A 17,885-nucleotide genomic window follows, 5' to 3' on the forward strand; every position below is an offset into this window, starting at 1 on the left:
TATTTTCCGTCTGAGGGCCGAGTAGCATAGGTATACCTACCTTTTTTCGGATGACATGATTTTGCACGATGAACACCCATCGCCGCGTCACGGTCCGAAGCGTCTCTATATTGAAATATGCCGCCCGACTGACCGTCCGTCCGTCACTGAGCAACTGCCCCCAGGAATCTTGCCTTCAAAGCACCTGTATTTGACTTGCACGACTCACTGGGTATCGGCAAATATGCAATATCAAGATATTCGATAATACCTACAGGAATATTAAATATTTGTCGCAGAATCTCGGAAAAGGAAGAAATAATTTTCCACGTTCCAGTGAAATAGTCTTTATTTACATAATTTTCACATTTCGTGTTACAGTTTTAATGCAACGCCTTGAAAAAACTTTATGAGCTTGGGATAAAATAAATCTGTTTGATAAAAATACCAAAAAAAATCACAATCATGTACTTACATGTAAGTAGTTATAGAATCTATTACAAAGAAAAATAAATTAATGAGTATCCCTGGGAAAGCATTTTAATTTATAATTTGCAAAACAAACTTAATATTAGTCTAAAAATTACATAAATTACTGTCGCCTGTAGTTATAAACGAGCCTATTAATTTTACTTGATTCCATGGCTCTATCTTTTGTTGGAGCACTATAATAAGTATTGTCGTAACTAGCATAACGATGAGTGCTAGGTTTAAATTCTAACTGGAGATAGTCCCCTTCTTCACGCCTCAACTGTCCCTTATCTTTGCCGTCATATCTTGGATCTTCATAAATAGTAATAGTTTGTTTTCTTTGGGCAACGACTGGAGCATTTTTAGGTATTTCAGCCACTGGACTAGTTCGAGATTCATCATATCCGTATCCATATCCGTGGTGCGGGCCATATCCATAACCACCGTCATGACGAATGCCATGATCATCATAATATCCAGGACCGCCGTAGTCTCTGCCCCATCCCGGGTCCCTTTGCCATCCTGGGTCTCTCTCCCACCCTGGATCCCTCTGCCACCCAGGATCCCTCTGCCACCCTGGGTCCCTCTCCCATCCGGGATCTCTCTCCCAACCTCGCTGATTCCATCCAGGGTCCCTCTCCCAACCTTTCCATCCTGGGTCATGATGAACTGGAGGAGGTGCCCGATGCTCTTGCCTATCATAGTATCGATCTCTATTATATTTATCATGACCATTCTTGTATTTGTTGTAATGTTCATCATCATTCAGATAATACTTTTTACCATAATCTTGATGACCGACGTGCTTAACACCATTATCTCCTTGCCTATTGTAACCTCCGCCATAATAATTGTCTCTCACATGTTCTTGCCCGTTATTGTGAGCTCCTTTATATCTCCTGCCTCCCTGGTTGTCGTGGCTATTTAAACGACTATTATACGCTGCCTGGTCACCTTCATCATTGAAGTCATCAAAGAATGTGCTCTTATTAGAGGACTCATCTTTGTGATAAGAGTTCTGGAAACCTTGTTTATGATGTCCCTTTTTATGTCCTCGTTTGTAACCACCTGCTTGGCTGTCCTCGGCTTTGTCTTGCTGAGCATTGTATCCTTCATAGGCATCACTTTCCGAGGCAGACTTCGAGTCATGGTCTTTCTTCAGATATTTTCCTTCATCTGTAGCTTTAGCGTACTGGTTCTTGTGGCTGTCGTTCACTTGGCTTTCAATTTGATGGATTTTTTCGCCTCTCTGCTTATCATGCTTGACCGATTCCGCGCCTTCCTTATGTGCGACATCCTTCAGGTGATCTTCTAAGGCTTCCTTTATCACTGATGCACTGACACCCGAAACAAACAAAAATACACTGATTGTCAAGCAAAAATACTTTTTATGCCGAGGAATCATCTCATCACAGTGCTGCTGCCAGATGTCTTGCTAGACGGACGATTGGATACTCAATAGGCGGGAGACGGTCCGCATAAATAGTTTTATATTGATGAAAATCGTGTTGGACTTCACGGTGTATCATGCACAATGACAGGAACAAGTAAGGCTGTTGACGGGAACAATGAGAATCCAAAACAACGTCCATGACATGACATTATTGGAACAGAAGCGCGCACCGCGGACGTGCTTGGGACCCGGCGGCCGAGGTCAATAGAACCCAGTCGGGGACGTTGACGTAAGGTCATTGATATTATTGTAGTTATTTGTCACTATACTCGGAAACCAGCTCGACATTTATTGTGAGATGCGAAATATAATCTGCACGTGAGAACGGAAAATTATTATAAGGGCAGAAACGGCCCTAGCAATTTTACTATAGCCTTTTCATTGTCTATTTAATTACTACATTGGTGCTAAACAATCAAAGATCTGGCCTTCTGTAACTGGAACTTATCAATGGTTTCATGCATCAGTAGTTTGAATACAAAATAAGTAATGGGTAGGTACCTGCTTAAACTGACTGCATTAATACCGAGTCAATACTCAATTGTTTGCATCCATCATGAACTTAAGACAAGAGCACTATAGGCTTTATAGGGCATGTCAATTGGAAAAGTCCTCTTTTCCAAAAGGAGCATACGAGGAGACTGAGAAATGTTGATCGAAAATAGCAAAAAGGTATCACGAATTTGGGTAAGATGCAGAGCGTACTTACTCATTCGTGCTTCATTACAAAAAGGTAAGTAATACATATTCCTATTTCTTCTACCTCCATCTCACCAACACTGACATTTCTTGGGTTCGTATTGAATAGCATTTAAGTTATTCTGATGTATCTACAACAAGAATAGGTATACCTACCTACTGTAGTTTCGTCAAAACCCGTTCAGAATTTTTTGCGTAAAAGAGTAACAAACATCCATACATCCTCCTTACAAACTTTTAGTAGAATTGCTTTGAGGAACATGAATCGTTCACAGTCGTTAACTCTAGGTAAAAAAAAATCGAGTTAGGCCTAACAGGCAGGTTTTACGCAGTTACGACTATTAAGGAATTCTTCCTTTTTTGTTCAGTTCCGTTTAGACCGTGATTAATGTCTTAATTAAGTTAGTATATACCTAATTAGTGGGTAATGCGTATCAGCGTATGACGAATTCGTTAATTACGTTAACGCGTCGACTGTCCACGGACGGAACGTAAAGAAAAATAACATAGCGTTCGAATAATACGCATTTTTAACTTGGCATTTATGAATATTCTACTACATAGTTGAAGCTCCTAAAGCCAAATATTTTATCTATTAGGTATAATTTACGAACTTTGAGACGAACGAACTACGAGGTATGTTTGGGAAATACCAAAACCAACGTGGCGTAACGCAAATGTATCAGTTATCAGTACCCGGAGCACGGATAATAAACATCGTTCTCATTTGATTGTGGCATGTGGTGTGGTGGTATTATTGTTCTTTTTATATGTAAAGCAAAACAGCACCGCTACAGTTGTTTAAAGGAATATGATTACGAGTCGTATTTGTTGTTTTACCTATATGGTTTTATGAAAAGCCCTATTTACTATTCGGCTTCGATGGCTAAATTTCGAATAGTATACATAGCTTATTAGTTAAATCTTCAAAGGGTAAACGTTATGGATATGAACATAATCTACATTAATAAGAACGCGCTATCTGTATCATAAAACTTTAATCGACATAGAAATTAATGATAACATACAAATTATAATGCACACATATACAAATTCCGTCTTTGACGCCAATGAGTGAAATTTAGTTTAACTAAATAAATACTACGGATGAACCTATTTGAAACAGTAGAAAATACAAATATGAAAATTGATGATAAGACCATAGTAGTTATAAGTCATTAAATTATTAACCCATAGTTCTTAATTCTTATCACAAATACTTATATTAAACAAGTAATTTAATAAATTAATAATATTCCCAAAGACGATACAGTCGGCGTCAAAGAGTTGGTGACACCCAAAGTGGCTAAAAAGATGACCTTATTTAAATTTATTGTAACAAAGACATGGCGAACTTTTGGCTACTTTGGATGTCACGAACTATGGCTGACTGATGCCCGTTTTCACCATCAATCCCTAATTTTTAAGTGACCCCTATGGTAACACATAACAGGAATTTTGTTTTCATATGGGTCACTTTAAAATTAGGGATTGATGGTGAAAACGGGAATCTCGTATATCATTGAGTCTCGTCATGCAACGTTATCGAATAAAATCATTAAATTAATCTCGGAATCACAAAATTTTGTACATGCTTGTAGGACATAACAGCATCACAAAATATCTGATCACTGGTTTGTTTAGTATACCATTGTAGTTTACACATAAATACATAATAATACCCTAGAGGCTTGTTTGTGGCAATGAAATCTTTTGACATACATATCCATCCCTGTGCTAGACCCGTATTACGAAAGAAGGCCTAAAACTGTCCTTAGATTGTTCTGAATACTGAATTTCAACCGTTTATAGAATTTAATCTAAGGACTTAAACCGAGTTTTAGGCTTAGTTTAGTAATAAGGGCCTTAGTTTTTACCTCAAGTTATTGAATGCACGGCAAGCTTGATAAAATATTTTGGAAGTCTGCATCAAAACTCAATCTTATCAAAAATATTTTTTAAAATTTTTAATATTCTTACAATCCATTTACTTATACCCAAATTATGTTTAGAGTTACTTTACATTAATTTATGGAACTAACGGTACCAAACTTAATGCTCTATCATTTATTATAAATTTTGACGTGCACATAACTTTAGATTTAAATTTGTAGCAATAAAACACTTTTTACTCAGTCTCACCAACCGAAATGAGTAAACAGTTAGGATATCATTTCGCCTCAAGTTACTAATTCGAGTCAGTAAATTGACTTTTGGATTTACATTTTATCAAGCATGTTCTTTCGAACGGTACAAATACAGGCGCAAATTTTCCTAACAATATAAAGATCCTACGAATTTTCGACTAATTGTTAGCACAAGAGTCCTTATTATAATTCACACACACTATTCACTGCGCGTGTTACATAATTTCGCTCGTTAATTTGTGAATAAGTTTGTAACAAAACTTCGAAGGCCATACAATGTTTAATTCCAGTCTAGGATGGTACATATCTGCCCTGCCTGTAAGTGCCTATTCATTCTTGCCTTGAAAAGACCCGGATTATAGATGTGTAATGGAAATAGTATGCAGCACATACGTGTAATGCTCGTAGTGCCGTCCACACGTAGAATTTGTGTTACATTACACCGGTCTGGTGGCTTAATGCAAATTTTTAGGAAAAGGGTCAAAACACTGACTCGAATTGACAACTAGATTTCATTCGTACCACCATTACATCTATTAAAATTAAGTACTTTATTTCCCGTTCCCGTTCATCTCAATTTTGCCCAGGTTAGCTATCCTCTCTGTGATTTCTGCCAGGAGTTTACCGCGGGGTATTTCTTCTTCGGACCTCGACTTGATGTGCCGTATCTTGACGACGCCTCGCTTGAGTTCGGACTCGCCCAAGACGACGGCGAGCGGAATGCCGTACTCTTCACAATGCTGCAGCTGTGTGAGCATTTTAGGGTTTTTCTTGTACGATTGTTCAGCCTGGAGAGAGAAATGAGAAATTTAATAATAAAAAATGATGGTGTGCACTTTTTTTTAGAATTTGTGATGTGTAGTTAAAACGAATGGGGATTAAAATATAAATTAAAATTAAATTAGTTCTTAAAAATTGACAATAATGCTCTTAAGGAGATTTTAAATGCCTCGTTATTTATTTTTTTAAATCAATAGTGTACTTGACACCATCTTGATTTTGAAAAGTATGCCTACTAATTGGAATAGTGGACTTTTCATGAGCTGTCAAAACGTGATTCTCAAAATATTTTGAGGCAATACAAGATGATGACATCAACGTAGTTTGGCAATTCAATTGATTAAATTTTTATTTATTTACAAGCAAGTGAAACTAAATTTACGGTTGATTGAAAACCAATTAACTTTTTAAGTACAGTATTGGTAAATGGTGTCAAATACTCAATTACAAATATTTACCCCCTTACTAATAAAAAGTTACACAGTTGTTGATCACTGTTTTAAAATGACATTTCCATACTAAACGTCACTTTAAAACACTGATCAACGAGCGTGTAAGTTTTATTAGTAAGGGGGTTAGTAATTTAAACGCTAGCGCTTAACTCTGTCAATTTTTGAGACGTCAAACGTCAGCGAGACTTCAGATCTGCTTGTTTTATAGAGGATGACGTCATGTCATAATATGTCAATGTCACCCCACTCGTGCCGCTCCCATACATCAGGCACTGTCTGAGTTAAGTACTAGACATATAATTAGTGTGATTCATAATTGATTTGACCTTATTGACACATGACCTACTATTTTTCGCAAAAAGGAGGTCAAGGCGACGTGATACACTTTCATTTGTTTCTAATTTTTTATACTCTCTATACAGAGATAGAACCAGAGTAAATAAAAATATTCATAGAAAATTCAAAATTCAGCGCAACTCACCGCTAATCCACGCTAAATTTTGTCAGTGTGTGCGTGCGCGCTCACATACAAACCGCGCTCGGGCGTTTCTATGAAGATGACCTACTCATTTGTATTTACTCTGATAGAACGTGTAGACGACAATACACGGAACAATTAAATCATCAAACTCGATTACTAGACAATGTAAACTGTACCTTAATGCCTGCGTTCCAGAGTTCATTGCAGATCCTCATTCTTTCCTCGAGGAAGTTTTTCTGCGCCGATATGACGTAAACTTCGATTTCGTTCGTCCGCACATGCATATCTCCCGCGGCGAGTTTCGCTTCCATCACAGAGAAGATGCGCTCTACTCCTATACTCACACCTACGCAAGGCACCTGAAAACGTAAGGTAAATCATCATCATCATCATCAACAGCCCTTTACAGTCCACTGCTGGACTATGAGCCTCCTCCACTATAGTGGAGGGTTTTGCCATAATCTCCACGCTTGACAGGCGGGTTGGAGATCGCAGTTTAAAAGATTGATGTTTTTCAGAGAGCGCTGCTGCCCATTCTGTTTGATGTGTAGTCCCTAAGTCGCCTCTTACGACACCCGCGGGAAGAGTAGGGGTTGGTGACAAATGTATTCTACTCTGCCGTCACCACACTAGGTAAATAGATGAATAATATGGAATTAAAAAGCCTATAAGTTATTTATTTTCATGATTCTAATTTTCATTATGATTTAAGGTGGATTCGACCAAATAAGAGTAAGTATTAATCTCAGAATAAATCAAGTTTTGACATATTTCCCATACTGAAACTGTTAATGTGCCAGTTATTCCAGGAGTTATTCTCCGATAAAAGTTTGGTCGAATCGGGCCTTAGTAAACTAAACATTTGTTGCCTTTTGAGAAGATAAAAATAGTACGAATTATTTATTTATTATGAATAAATACAGCAGATCAGTTAGCTCATACGTAACGCAAAACAAGATCAAACTTTCTACACAAACATACATTCATTTCATTCAAGGCAGGAGCCAATTAGTGCTCGCAGCGTGTCCTCCCGATCACGTGGGAATTTTGCAATATCCTGTTGTAACTAAGCTTTAATTTTACTAAGGTACCTGCATGCCAAATTTCAAGCGTCTAACTTAAGCGGTTTAGATTTTTCATACAAAAGGATTTTCCCGCTAATTCCCGTTCCCGTGGGAATTTCGGGAATTCCTTTCTTAGTGCACCTCTACGGTACCTAAGCTACGTCCCTTCCAAATTTCAAGTGCCTACGTTTAGCCGTTTAGGCTGTGCGTTTATATGTCAGTCAGTCAGTCAGTTTCTCCTTTTATATATTTAGATTATATTGTGACCATTGTACCTGTTTGTTCTTCGAATCAAACATCCCGACAAGGTTATCGTATCGTCCGCCGCCGGCGATCGAGCCTACGGACTGCTCTTCATTGCCGATTTTAATGGGCTCTGAAAGGATACAAACGGTTATCAAAATAATTATCGCCAAGTAATATCGATTTCAATGAATTTCAGTGAAACCTCAAACTGGTTTGATTGCGTTAACGTATTTAATTGGCGTGACGTATTATATAAAAATAATAGGAAATCTTCCACTCATACTAATGTAAAATATCTATGTAAATTTTTCAATAATTCTAAAGTACAGCTTATTTTAAGAAACACTTCATTCACGTCTTAAAAACTCATTCATTTTAAGAGTAGGCGCACACCGTTGATTTTTAGTTGGCCGATAGTTGTGCCCGATTTCAAATTGTATGAAGAATCGGCCAAATCGAATCGGCGTAGTGTGCGCACTCCCATACATGCCCATACTGATCAACAGCCCAAATACAAATCAACGGTGTGCGCTTACTCTTAATGAACTGTAAATTATGTTTTTTGTTTGTTTTGTAACTAAAAAAAGTTAGCCAATTGAGTTGGCAAAATAATGACGTCATCAGTTTGTATTGCCCTACAAAATCTATGGGAGTCTCGATTTAACTTTCGTCAATTTATTGATTGGTGGAGTCAATTACCTGTCAATACAGCTTCATAGATAACTCCTGTGTAATAGTCCAGTCCTCTTGCCAAGCTCAAATCAAAGACAACTTTGTTCTTAATGCCGTAGATCTCACAATAGTCCAGCAGGATCTTAATGCCACACAATCCATCTACGGAGGGCTTCGCTGCAGTCAATGTGTGGTCTTGGAGCAATTTCTCGATGAGTTCGGTGCTGCCACTCAAGCGGACATACTTTCCGATTCTGTCGGCTGCATCTGGGGTTATTCCTTTCTCATTTATCAATTCTGTCCTGACTTCTTCCCATGGAGACTGTAAATACAAGAGTAGTCATACTTTAGAATAGTTTTGTAGTTTATTTGCATAGTATTGATTTAATTGTGAATAACAATTATAAATTCTAACACTGCACAGTACTACAATTCTAAGTCCTTGGTTGTGTAAGTGAAATTTCAAAATGACATTGCGCAAAGATATTGCATAGTGACAACAGTGAAACTTATTGGTGACAAAACAAACCTTGTCTAGCTTGTCCACAGCAGAACATGCGGCCCTAAATTTGTCATCAGGCACCCCACAGGCCTCAAACATTCCGTCGAGCAACCGTCTGTGGTTCACTTTCAGTACGTATTTGCCGATGTCGAGAGAGTCCAGAATCTCTGTGACCACTTTGAGGCACTCTGCATCTGGGACCATAATGTCATACTGGCCGGCTATGTCAAAATCCTGAAAAAAAAGTATAAAGTATGCACAACAGCACATCAAGCTAACACAGTGGCGTCTATCTTGTTGTAATAAGTGCTATTTTGCAACTAAAATATACAGTTTGATATGCTGTTGACTGTAGCACTGGACCATAATCTGATATTTGAAAAAAATCATAGTAAGAAATATTTGTCTTTTTTTCTGGTCTTGGAAATTACGGCCCATATTATATTTGTCTATTTGTCCTTACTGAGATTTTATCACCAAAAAGTATTACTTACACATTGGTAAAATTCCCTGTATCTCCCTCGGGTCATAGCAGGGTTGTCTCGCCTGTACACCTTGGCAATGTGGTACCGTTTCAGAGTACTGATCTTGCTCATAGCCAGATACCGTGCCAATGGCACCGTCAAGTCATAACGCAAGGAAAGGATTTCACCTCCCTGGTCTTTCAAATCGTAAATCAATTTTGAATCCTCACCATATTTGCCAGTTAGCACTTCCTGGAAAATTAAGGTACAATTTATTTATAAGAGAATTAAAAATAAGTACCTGTCTGTAGAATTTTGAGCTCCAAGTAAGTAGATTATTCATTCCAAAAGTTTGAAAATTGAGAATTATCAGATGTCTGTCTTGTCTGTGGGGTTTCTTATTGAAAACCAATATCTAAATCTGTATGATGTGTCAATAGTAATCTAATAAGATATCAATCTAAAAGTATACTCCAACTTACCTTCAATTCAAAAACAGGTGTATCAATGCATTCTGCACCATGTTTCTTGAAGACTTCAATGATTTTCTGCAGCACATTATTGCGTATTGTCATTTGCTGCGGATTGTAGTCACGAGTCCCTTTGGGAGTCTTGAGTGTGAATTTTTGCGGACCTGCATCGTCCGATGCCAGCTCAGCTTTCAATGCCAGTAATTTTGCTACCTCTTGCTGGATCTATAAAATTTAAAAATATATTTATTTGTTCTCAAAATTATGTTCCCAATAAGCAAGGGCTACATAAATTTTGATTTCACATTCAGAAGCAAACTATGTAACTATGGTTCACATTTTTACAAGAAATATCAAATAGTAGGGTAGGTACATAATTTTTTTTCATTGACTACATCTAATTCAGCTTTATTTCTATAGGATTGAAACATCTAGTAACACCAGCAAAGCTTTCAGTTTTTGTTGTAAGGCAATAAATAGTTGCGCTAAATAATTACCATTACCTTACAGCAAGATGATGTCGTAATAGTTTTAGCAAAATTGCTGTTGAGAACAGTGTTGCGTGAATACAACACTGTTGCACACTTTTTTGCAAAACCCAGCAATTTTATAGACATGCTTGATTTACCTCATCCAACTACAACAATATGATTCCTCGTCACCACTGATTTTCATAATTTATTACCGGAAAAAGACAAATCATCACTTTAATATCACAAATAATGATGGCATCAGCATAAATATCTTCCTACCTTCTAAATTGTACAGAAAACAAAATGTGGTGACGAAAGAACCATATGTGGAGTTTCATTTAGCATAATAAGAGGGGTGTACCAAAGAAAATGTGCAGCATAAAAACTACAATTACGACCATGCCAATTCAAAGTGGCTACAAACGCTGTTAGTTCAACGCAACAAACCTGCTCATTCAGAGAATCAATATTGACTTTTGGTATTTTATGCATTATAGCTGGAGGTCGAGTTGTTGGAAATTTCGATATTTCAGAGACACTGAAGCTCCGCATATGGTACCACCACCTCTTAATGTACTGATATGATTCAAAAACTAAATGTTTTTCGAGATAGTTAAAAAGTTGTATATCGCTAGTGGTAGGAGTATATCCACAAATGTAACTGTATTGGTACAGCCATTTGTTGATCTCTTCAAGATTATATTCTATATTAGTCTTCTTTGCCTACAAGTATTCAAAAATTAGGGTTATACACAGATGATGCAATTTGAATGAAACATACCCTCAATGAAGGTCTAAAACTCGTAGTGTTAATCCATGTGCCTTACCTTCTCGCTAGATTCCTTTGCAGCCTTCAATTTTCTAACTAGATCTCCCTGATCTTTAACTTTCTGTAATAAACTTTCTTGAGACTCAGCCATATTCCTTTAACAATTTTTGCAACAAACTATCTCTAACGCCAGCCGCTCCGTAACTACCACTTCAAGGTTTATCGTGCAAGTAAAAGTGCTTTGTGGGTAATTGCAGGTATGATTAAGCTTACGACACCGTTCATTCCTTTCAAATTCACGTTGAAGAAATGAATGCAGCAGCCAACCAGCTGTAAAACGTCACAAATGACAGAACATTTTAAGGTTACTAGTGATGCCCAGTTGCAGTATTTATTCTTAATCTCAAAACCGGTAATATTAAAAAAGTATAAATTATGCCAATGATATGATAAAATAATGTGCATACGGGTAAATTTCGTACAAACGTTAAAATAATTCAATTGACAGTTGACAGCTGATTTTTATTTTTCCTTCATGACCAGTGTTGCCAGAAGGTTACTTTTGTAACCTTTTAGGTTACTTTTGAACTGCATTGGTTACTTTTAGGTTACACTAATGAAAAGGTTACTTTTAGGTGATTTTTCAGAAATTGTATAATTAACTTTTGCAGGTTATTCAGTAAAAAATATTAATAGTGAAAATTTAAAAATTATGTCATAAACTGCATTTAAACATGAATTTAATTTATTATTTGTTAAAAAAAAATAGTTTTAGCGCAAATCCATGAAACATTTTTATACGACCGGTCACTTTTCGGTCTTCATAGAATAGGTAAACGATCGCTGATCAATAAAATTGTATTCATTTTCCATCCATGAACAACCTTACGCACCCCCCCCCCCCCCCCCCCCCGTATGAAGGTTACTTTTTATTCAAAAAGGTTACATTTTTTTATATTTCTGGTAATTTCTGACATGTGTAAACAAATTGAAATAAAAGTTTAGATAAATAATTACTTGGTAAAAATATTATTTTCAATCATGGATAGATTTGAGTATATGGAAGCTCGCCTTTTCGAGGGTGAAAACTATCTTAAGCGTGATAAAAACGTGAAAATATACGATGGTGACGACAAGGTACCAATAATTTATCTACTTTATGTGAATAATTTGGATCAATGTATGATGTATGACCAATTTGAGGACCTTATTGTTACAGACACAGTTTATTGATGGGGAAGTGGTACTAACAACTCATAGAATACTGTGGGGAAAGCCAGGTGATATACCAAAAGGACTTGTATGTTTATCCCTTCATTTGTACTATGTTTTCTTCATTGAAGAAGAAAGTGGAGGTGTATTTGGTCTTGGCGGCCCAAAACGGATAATACTGAATCTATCCCCAGCACTTCCAGGTAAATAAATTGTTACATAATTATAATATTAATTTGTGTGGAATGAAAGTAAATCCCCCCTTTCATTGTTTAGGTAAAAGACCTGGTCCAGCTGTAGTAAGCACATACCACTTCATCAAGCTGTCATTCAAGGATGGCATTGATCCTGCATTCTACAAAGCCTTACAAGATGCCATAGCTTCAAAAGCCTGGGAGAGACCAACTCCCATATCATCTCCGATGAGCTCCTCAAGTCCCAGTTCAACTCCTAGACCATCTGTGACTCCAGTGAACTCTAAAATTCGGTCTGGAATTGTTGGTATTGAGAGAAGCATTGAAGAACAGCACAGAGCCACTGACCAAAGTATAAGTGTGGCTTTTAAGGACTTAACTAAGCTTATGGAAAAAGCTAAAGACATGGTTGTCATATCCAAAAATATATCTACTAAAATCAGGGTAAGAAGAGAACTGACTTTAATTATTTTTATGTATTTTTAAATTCTTACACCATAAGAATTTCCTAAATGAAATGTATGATTGATAATTTCAGGAAAAGCAAGGTGATATCTCTGAAGATGACACAGTGAGGTTCAAATCTTACCTGATGAGTCTGGGTATTGATGATCCAGTGACTAGAGACACTTTTAGGTCGGACTCTGACTACTACATGGGTCTTTCACAGCAGATTTCTGATATGATGGTTGCTGTGTTGATGGTAAGACAATTTAACTGACACAATGCTCAGTCCATGCACCCTTTTTCTAATTTCTTTGTAACCTTCAATCCGAATAAAATAAAATATGAATAAAAAAAGGAAAGAGGAGTGAATGAATTTTTGGAATAGCTTGGATTAGAAAACCTTATTTTTTTTATAATATACAGGAATGTGGAGGAATTATGTCATTAGCTGATGTATGGTGCAGAGTGAACAGAGCCAGAGGCCTAGAGCTTATCTCCCCCGAGGATTTATTGAATGCTTGCAAGTAAGTTGGTCTTCATTCGTGCGCATAAGTATATGATTGGTCTGGTGCCCCTCCCACAGCCCCCCCAAGATGTCGAACTACTGATTTGAAGATGATAGTTGATAGTACTAACTCATGAGCTATGATACTAATCGTCTAATGAGGCATATCAGGGGCCAGGCCCCCCTGAAATAGAACCCTAGTCCATACGCTAATGTAATCATAACTTTTTTGTTCAGAGATTTTTTTTATAACCTGTCAATAGTATCAAATAAAAGTTACCTTTGATTTTAGATTATTACAAACGATCGGAGCCCCGATGTCACTTCGCAAGTTTCCTAGCGGCGCCTGCGTGATTCAGCTAAACGGTCACAGAGATGAGGAAGTAGCCAAAACTACAAGTGAAATGGTAAAATTGTTGTTCCCTTCGTTCATAAAAAAATTTTTTGTTACAAGCCATGAATTTCATCATAACAGAAAATATTGTGCTTGCCTTGAGAACCTCGAAGTGAATCAGAGGTCAACCAAAAGGTTGACTATTGACTTTTAGTGTACTTAACTCGTTTGACCTCATGGAAAGGAACTACACTGCTATGGTAATATTTCGCACATATTATTTTCCTATTGTTCTCATTACAAAACTTTCCTGTTGTTTCAGCTGGAAGACAATAATTACCTCACTCCAGTGAAGCTGTCGCAGATCGCAAACGTATCCGTCCTCCTTGCACGCGAGCACCTGCTCATCACAGAACGCTTAGGGCTAGCGTGTCGTGATGAATCCATTGAGGGATTAGCTTTCTATCCCAATTTGTTTTTGAAACAGGCTTCTTAATATTCATATTTATATAACCATGTTAAATAGTTTCTAATAAAAATACTGAAAATTCATGATGGTTGTTATATTACTGTTTAAATTATGTATGGATTTATTATTTTGATTTTTAAAGCATCGCTAAACGTTTTTTCTGTTCAGCCCGAAGGTTAACTGGCAGAGAAAATCTTATTTATTGATTTTTCTTTGAACTCATACAGCGCCATCTAGTGTCAAACTAACAAAGTTTGTTTTATGAACTTTCTAGCAATCTGTGCAACTTCCAGACTAAAATTCTATTCTATAATGGTCCCGCCATTTCCGGGACTGAATTCGCGTCTTCCGTAAAATAAAAAGTTCGGTAGTTCAATCACCTATCAAACCGCCGAAAAGAACATGAGAATAATAATAATGGAAGTAATACAAATAATAGAACAAGTTAAGCGCAGAATGTGATTTATTATGAATAGCAAGGCGTCCTAACTTCACAAAAGCTTTCAGCTATTGTTATATTTATGTGAAAAGTTAAAAATCTTCATACCATTTGTAAACCATCTCACAAAAATATATCCATCTTTTATTTTGGTTACATTGTACCAACATGCCTTACTAAATTACTATAATGGGTTCCTTAAAAATTACATTAAGTAGAAAGGTATGAAATGTATCAATTGATTATTTTTTGCAATAAACCCTACTTCTCTAATACAAAGCTTTGTTTCATATTATAATACTGTTACGAATTTTATCAAACTTATACAAAAATACATAATATTTGCACTGGCTGATCACAGATATAACACAAGCATAATAAGTACATTTTAAGTTTTGTGTTGATTATTTTATGAATAACATTATGCCAACATCTTACATCGCTACCTCGCCCATGTTAAATATCTCTTATCTAAATATGTATGATCCTTCGTCAAAATTATGTGATGATTATGTAACAAACATTATCCTATCCAAAAGTTAATTTTTAATGGATTATATTTGGACAATTGATTATCTTATCTTACCTTATCTTACACACAATGTCAAGCACATTAGATACTAGAAATGTTTAAACTTATTAGTGAAAAAAGAAAAATTGTGCAATGTGGAAGGGCTAAAAGGGCGCCCGATTGTAAGTATAAGGGTCACGTGACTTTATTACGCTCTTCTTCCTTGAAATAGTTCCTCTACACAATGAGCAACGCGTAATCTGCACAAGTCCAAGACTACTACTGACAACAAAGTGATGATTGTTACCTTTAATTCATATTATCTTTGAATTGTTACAAATAAATCTCACAAGATTCAAAGTCATCAAGAGCCATTGTGTGGACAAACTTGTGCATTAACAATGTTTCCATTTTGCCACTAAGTAGTCCTTCCCATTGCGTAGATGATCCAGAGCCTCCAGTAATTGCCACAAGAGCTTGCAATGTATAGCATTCTTAAAACTACAAGCTTGAATCACACAATTTACTTGCATCAAACAGTTTAAATCTACTGAAGTTACTACTTTGAAAAAGCGGTAGAAAAAAAGGAGCAAAATGAAAATAAAACTAATTCTACATTACATTTTATTCCACGGAATGTCTTACACAAAATAAATTAATATTCAATAGCGCTTTTGAAATCTTTTGGTACTTGATTATGTTTTCCACAAAGCTCCCATGCTTTAAAATCGTCAGAGGAACGTAGGTTTTCTACGAAGCATTCAACCCCTCTGATGAATGGGAGAGCCATTTCATCATTAATCATTTCAGAGAGACGATGCAAATATGATATATTCTTTGCAAGAGTTTCCTTGATCTTCACAGAGAGTGGCCGCTCAGTGCATTGCACTATGTCAAGCTGAAAAAAAACGTAATATTTTAGTAAAAGATATTAGGCCTAAAAGGTCAGATAATCATCCACTAGAAGAAAATTGAAGATATCAAGTTAAACATTAATCCAATTAGAAACATTGTAGTCAAAAGAAAAATCATAGAAAGTAAATTAAAAATAGGACTTTTCTTATTCATAAAAAAGTGAAATGTGAATTATATTTTATTTACTTCCACATAAACATGGCACTAAATAATTATTTACCTTCTCTTCAATGATACTAGGCTGGAGACCAAGGTAAGTAGTCAAACATTCTGATAATGATTTCACTGTATTTGGCAAGCAGCCATTCTTATTTTTTGATATAATCAAGTCTCCCACCTGGAACAATAATATTGATTTAAAAAAGGTGTTCTAACTAATGAAATTACTGTATTAACACTGAAATAAACATTACCTGAGTGTCAAATACAGAATTCAGTTTCACATTGTGCTTATGATACAAACTATCTGATATCTTTCTGCAATCATGAACAATCTTTTTAGGACTCTTGCCTTCAAGCAATTTTTTTAATCCGGCATCAAACGCGTGATACTGCATCACTTGTGTGTCAAATATGTAGATTTGTTGTGGAGTTGACAACACCACAAAAGGCATTTTGCATTTGCGTCCCATGTTTGCACCGTCAGTGCTGAGTCCAATATAATCGTATGACAGCAAGTCATCCATAGCCTCATGGAAACTATTGTCGACTTGGTTTATGTAAATATACTTCTTTGCAACCTTTATTATATCTTCGCATTCTTTCTGTGAGATTTTCAGATGTTTTGGCTGATCATCTTCCTTCAGTTTGACTATGTCTCTGATTTCTGAGTTGTAGTAATGACACACCCCTTCACATTTGATCCCTTCATCTTCTTTTATGTTGTAGAGAGAAATTTTGGATTTGTCACTGTTCATGCTGTAAAACCTGCCTTCAATAACTTCGGAATTCTTCGTGTGAACTTGTAACAGTTCACCTTTCATGTATAAGTTATCCATGGTAATGCCTTATACAATAAAGTGTAATTTAATTAATCTTTCTTCACAGGTTTAGACGGTTTATCAGTTTCACTGTACGCCTTATAAATGTACAACCCTAACGTGACATGCAGAACGATAACCGCTATAACTGCGGAATACACACTGCTAGTAACTGGTTCTAGTCGTAATAGTCCATCGAAAAGAACCACCTTCACGGAGAAGAACGCCAGGACGGGTACTATTATGATCACCAAACAGTATTTGATAACTGTTCGAAAAACTTGGAAATCGGGTAGTTCCTGCAAAACAAATAGGTTAAGTATAGGTACTTAAAAAAGTGGACAAATAGAATATTGTTTATCAATTAAATACTCACATTTGCTCGACCTTCAATCATCATAAGAAAGGGTAAAATTAAATAAATAAAATAAAACAACGATCGTTATCACCCAACCTCATAAAACCAATCAATCACATGAGACAATTTCTAAATTATTTGAACGTCAGGTCGTCGCCATTTTTTCTGTCAATAATTTTAAGGAGTCTACACACTAGTGTAAAAATCGGTAAAAGATATTCGTGTCTATGCACTGATGCTTCCGGTTCGGTTCTTTTTTTACGCGGCAAAAAGTTTAACTTTGTTTTGCTTCAAAAAATCTAGCAGAATACTAAAATATTAAACTAAAATTACACAACTTCTTTCATGGTTGTTACCTATTATGCATAAACGGAAGTGTTAAATTTTGGTCACGCATTG

At 36.2% G+C, this 17,885-nt stretch overlaps 5 protein-coding genes across 8 annotated transcripts; 1 reads left to right on the top strand and 4 right to left on the bottom strand.

The window, feature by feature from the left end:
* Positions 1–363: 363 nt before the first annotated feature.
* Positions 364–1,968, bottom strand: LOC135073575 (uncharacterized). Its single transcript, XM_063967743.1, has one exon. The coding sequence runs from the start codon at positions 1,853–1,855 to the stop codon at positions 572–574; it is 1,284 nt and encodes a 427-aa protein (XP_063823813.1). The 5' UTR covers positions 1,856–1,968; the 3' UTR covers positions 364–571.
* Positions 1,969–3,583: 1,615 nt separating this feature from the next.
* LOC135073167 (histidine--tRNA ligase, cytoplasmic) lies at positions 3,584–11,467 on the bottom strand. Of its 4 annotated transcripts, none has more exons than XM_063967226.1 (9): positions 11,181–11,467; positions 10,801–11,076; positions 9,893–10,105; positions 9,441–9,662; positions 8,974–9,180; positions 8,472–8,766; positions 7,802–7,902; positions 6,639–6,821; positions 3,584–5,537 (listed from the first exon to the last, which is right to left on the bottom strand). In XM_063967226.1, exons 1-9 carry the CDS (start codon positions 11,271–11,273, stop codon positions 5,301–5,303), a joined length of 1,827 nt encoding a protein of 608 aa, XP_063823296.1. In that variant the 5' UTR covers positions 11,274–11,467; the 3' UTR covers positions 3,584–5,300. The 4 variants fall into 4 exon arrangements, with proteins under 4 accessions (XP_063823296.1, XP_063823298.1, XP_063823297.1 ...); XM_063967228.1 differs by lacking the exon at positions 10,801–11,076 and adding an exon at positions 10,384–10,544 and having other exon boundaries at positions 11,181–11,271; XM_063967227.1 differs by lacking the exon at positions 10,801–11,076 and adding an exon at positions 10,378–10,544 and having other exon boundaries at positions 11,181–11,271.
* A 636-nt stretch (positions 11,468–12,103) lies between these two features.
* On the top strand, positions 12,104–14,366 carry LOC135073152 (vacuolar protein-sorting-associated protein 36). The gene is made up of 7 exons (XM_063967199.1): positions 12,104–12,259; positions 12,342–12,537; positions 12,611–12,972; positions 13,067–13,231; positions 13,399–13,499; positions 13,773–13,887; positions 14,137–14,366. Exons 1-7 carry the CDS (start codon positions 12,164–12,166, stop codon positions 14,308–14,310), a joined length of 1,209 nt encoding a protein of 402 aa, XP_063823269.1. The 5' UTR covers positions 12,104–12,163; the 3' UTR covers positions 14,311–14,366.
* A 362-nt stretch (positions 14,367–14,728) lies between these two features.
* Positions 14,729–17,146, bottom strand: LOC135073153 (piRNA biogenesis protein EXD1-like). The gene is made up of 3 exons (XM_063967200.1): positions 16,562–17,146; positions 16,369–16,485; positions 14,729–16,131 (listed from the first exon to the last, which is right to left on the bottom strand). The coding sequence occupies exons 1-3, from the start codon at positions 17,144–17,146 to the stop codon at positions 15,889–15,891; spliced, it is 945 nt and encodes a 314-aa protein (XP_063823270.1). The 3' UTR covers positions 14,729–15,888.
* Positions 17,147–17,178: 32 nt separating this feature from the next.
* Positions 17,179–17,665, bottom strand: LOC135073154 (vacuolar ATPase assembly integral membrane protein VMA21 homolog). Its single transcript, XM_063967201.1, has 2 exons — positions 17,505–17,665; positions 17,179–17,427 (listed from the first exon to the last, which is right to left on the bottom strand). Exons 1-2 carry the CDS (start codon positions 17,526–17,528, stop codon positions 17,179–17,181), a joined length of 273 nt encoding a protein of 90 aa, XP_063823271.1. The 5' UTR covers positions 17,529–17,665.
* Positions 17,666–17,885: the final 220 nt, after the last annotated feature.

This window comes from Ostrinia nubilalis, chromosome 7, assembly GCF_963855985.1.
Source record: "Ostrinia nubilalis chromosome 7, ilOstNubi1.1, whole genome shotgun sequence".
NCBI classification, from domain to species: Eukaryota; Metazoa; Arthropoda; class Insecta; order Lepidoptera; family Crambidae; genus Ostrinia; species Ostrinia nubilalis.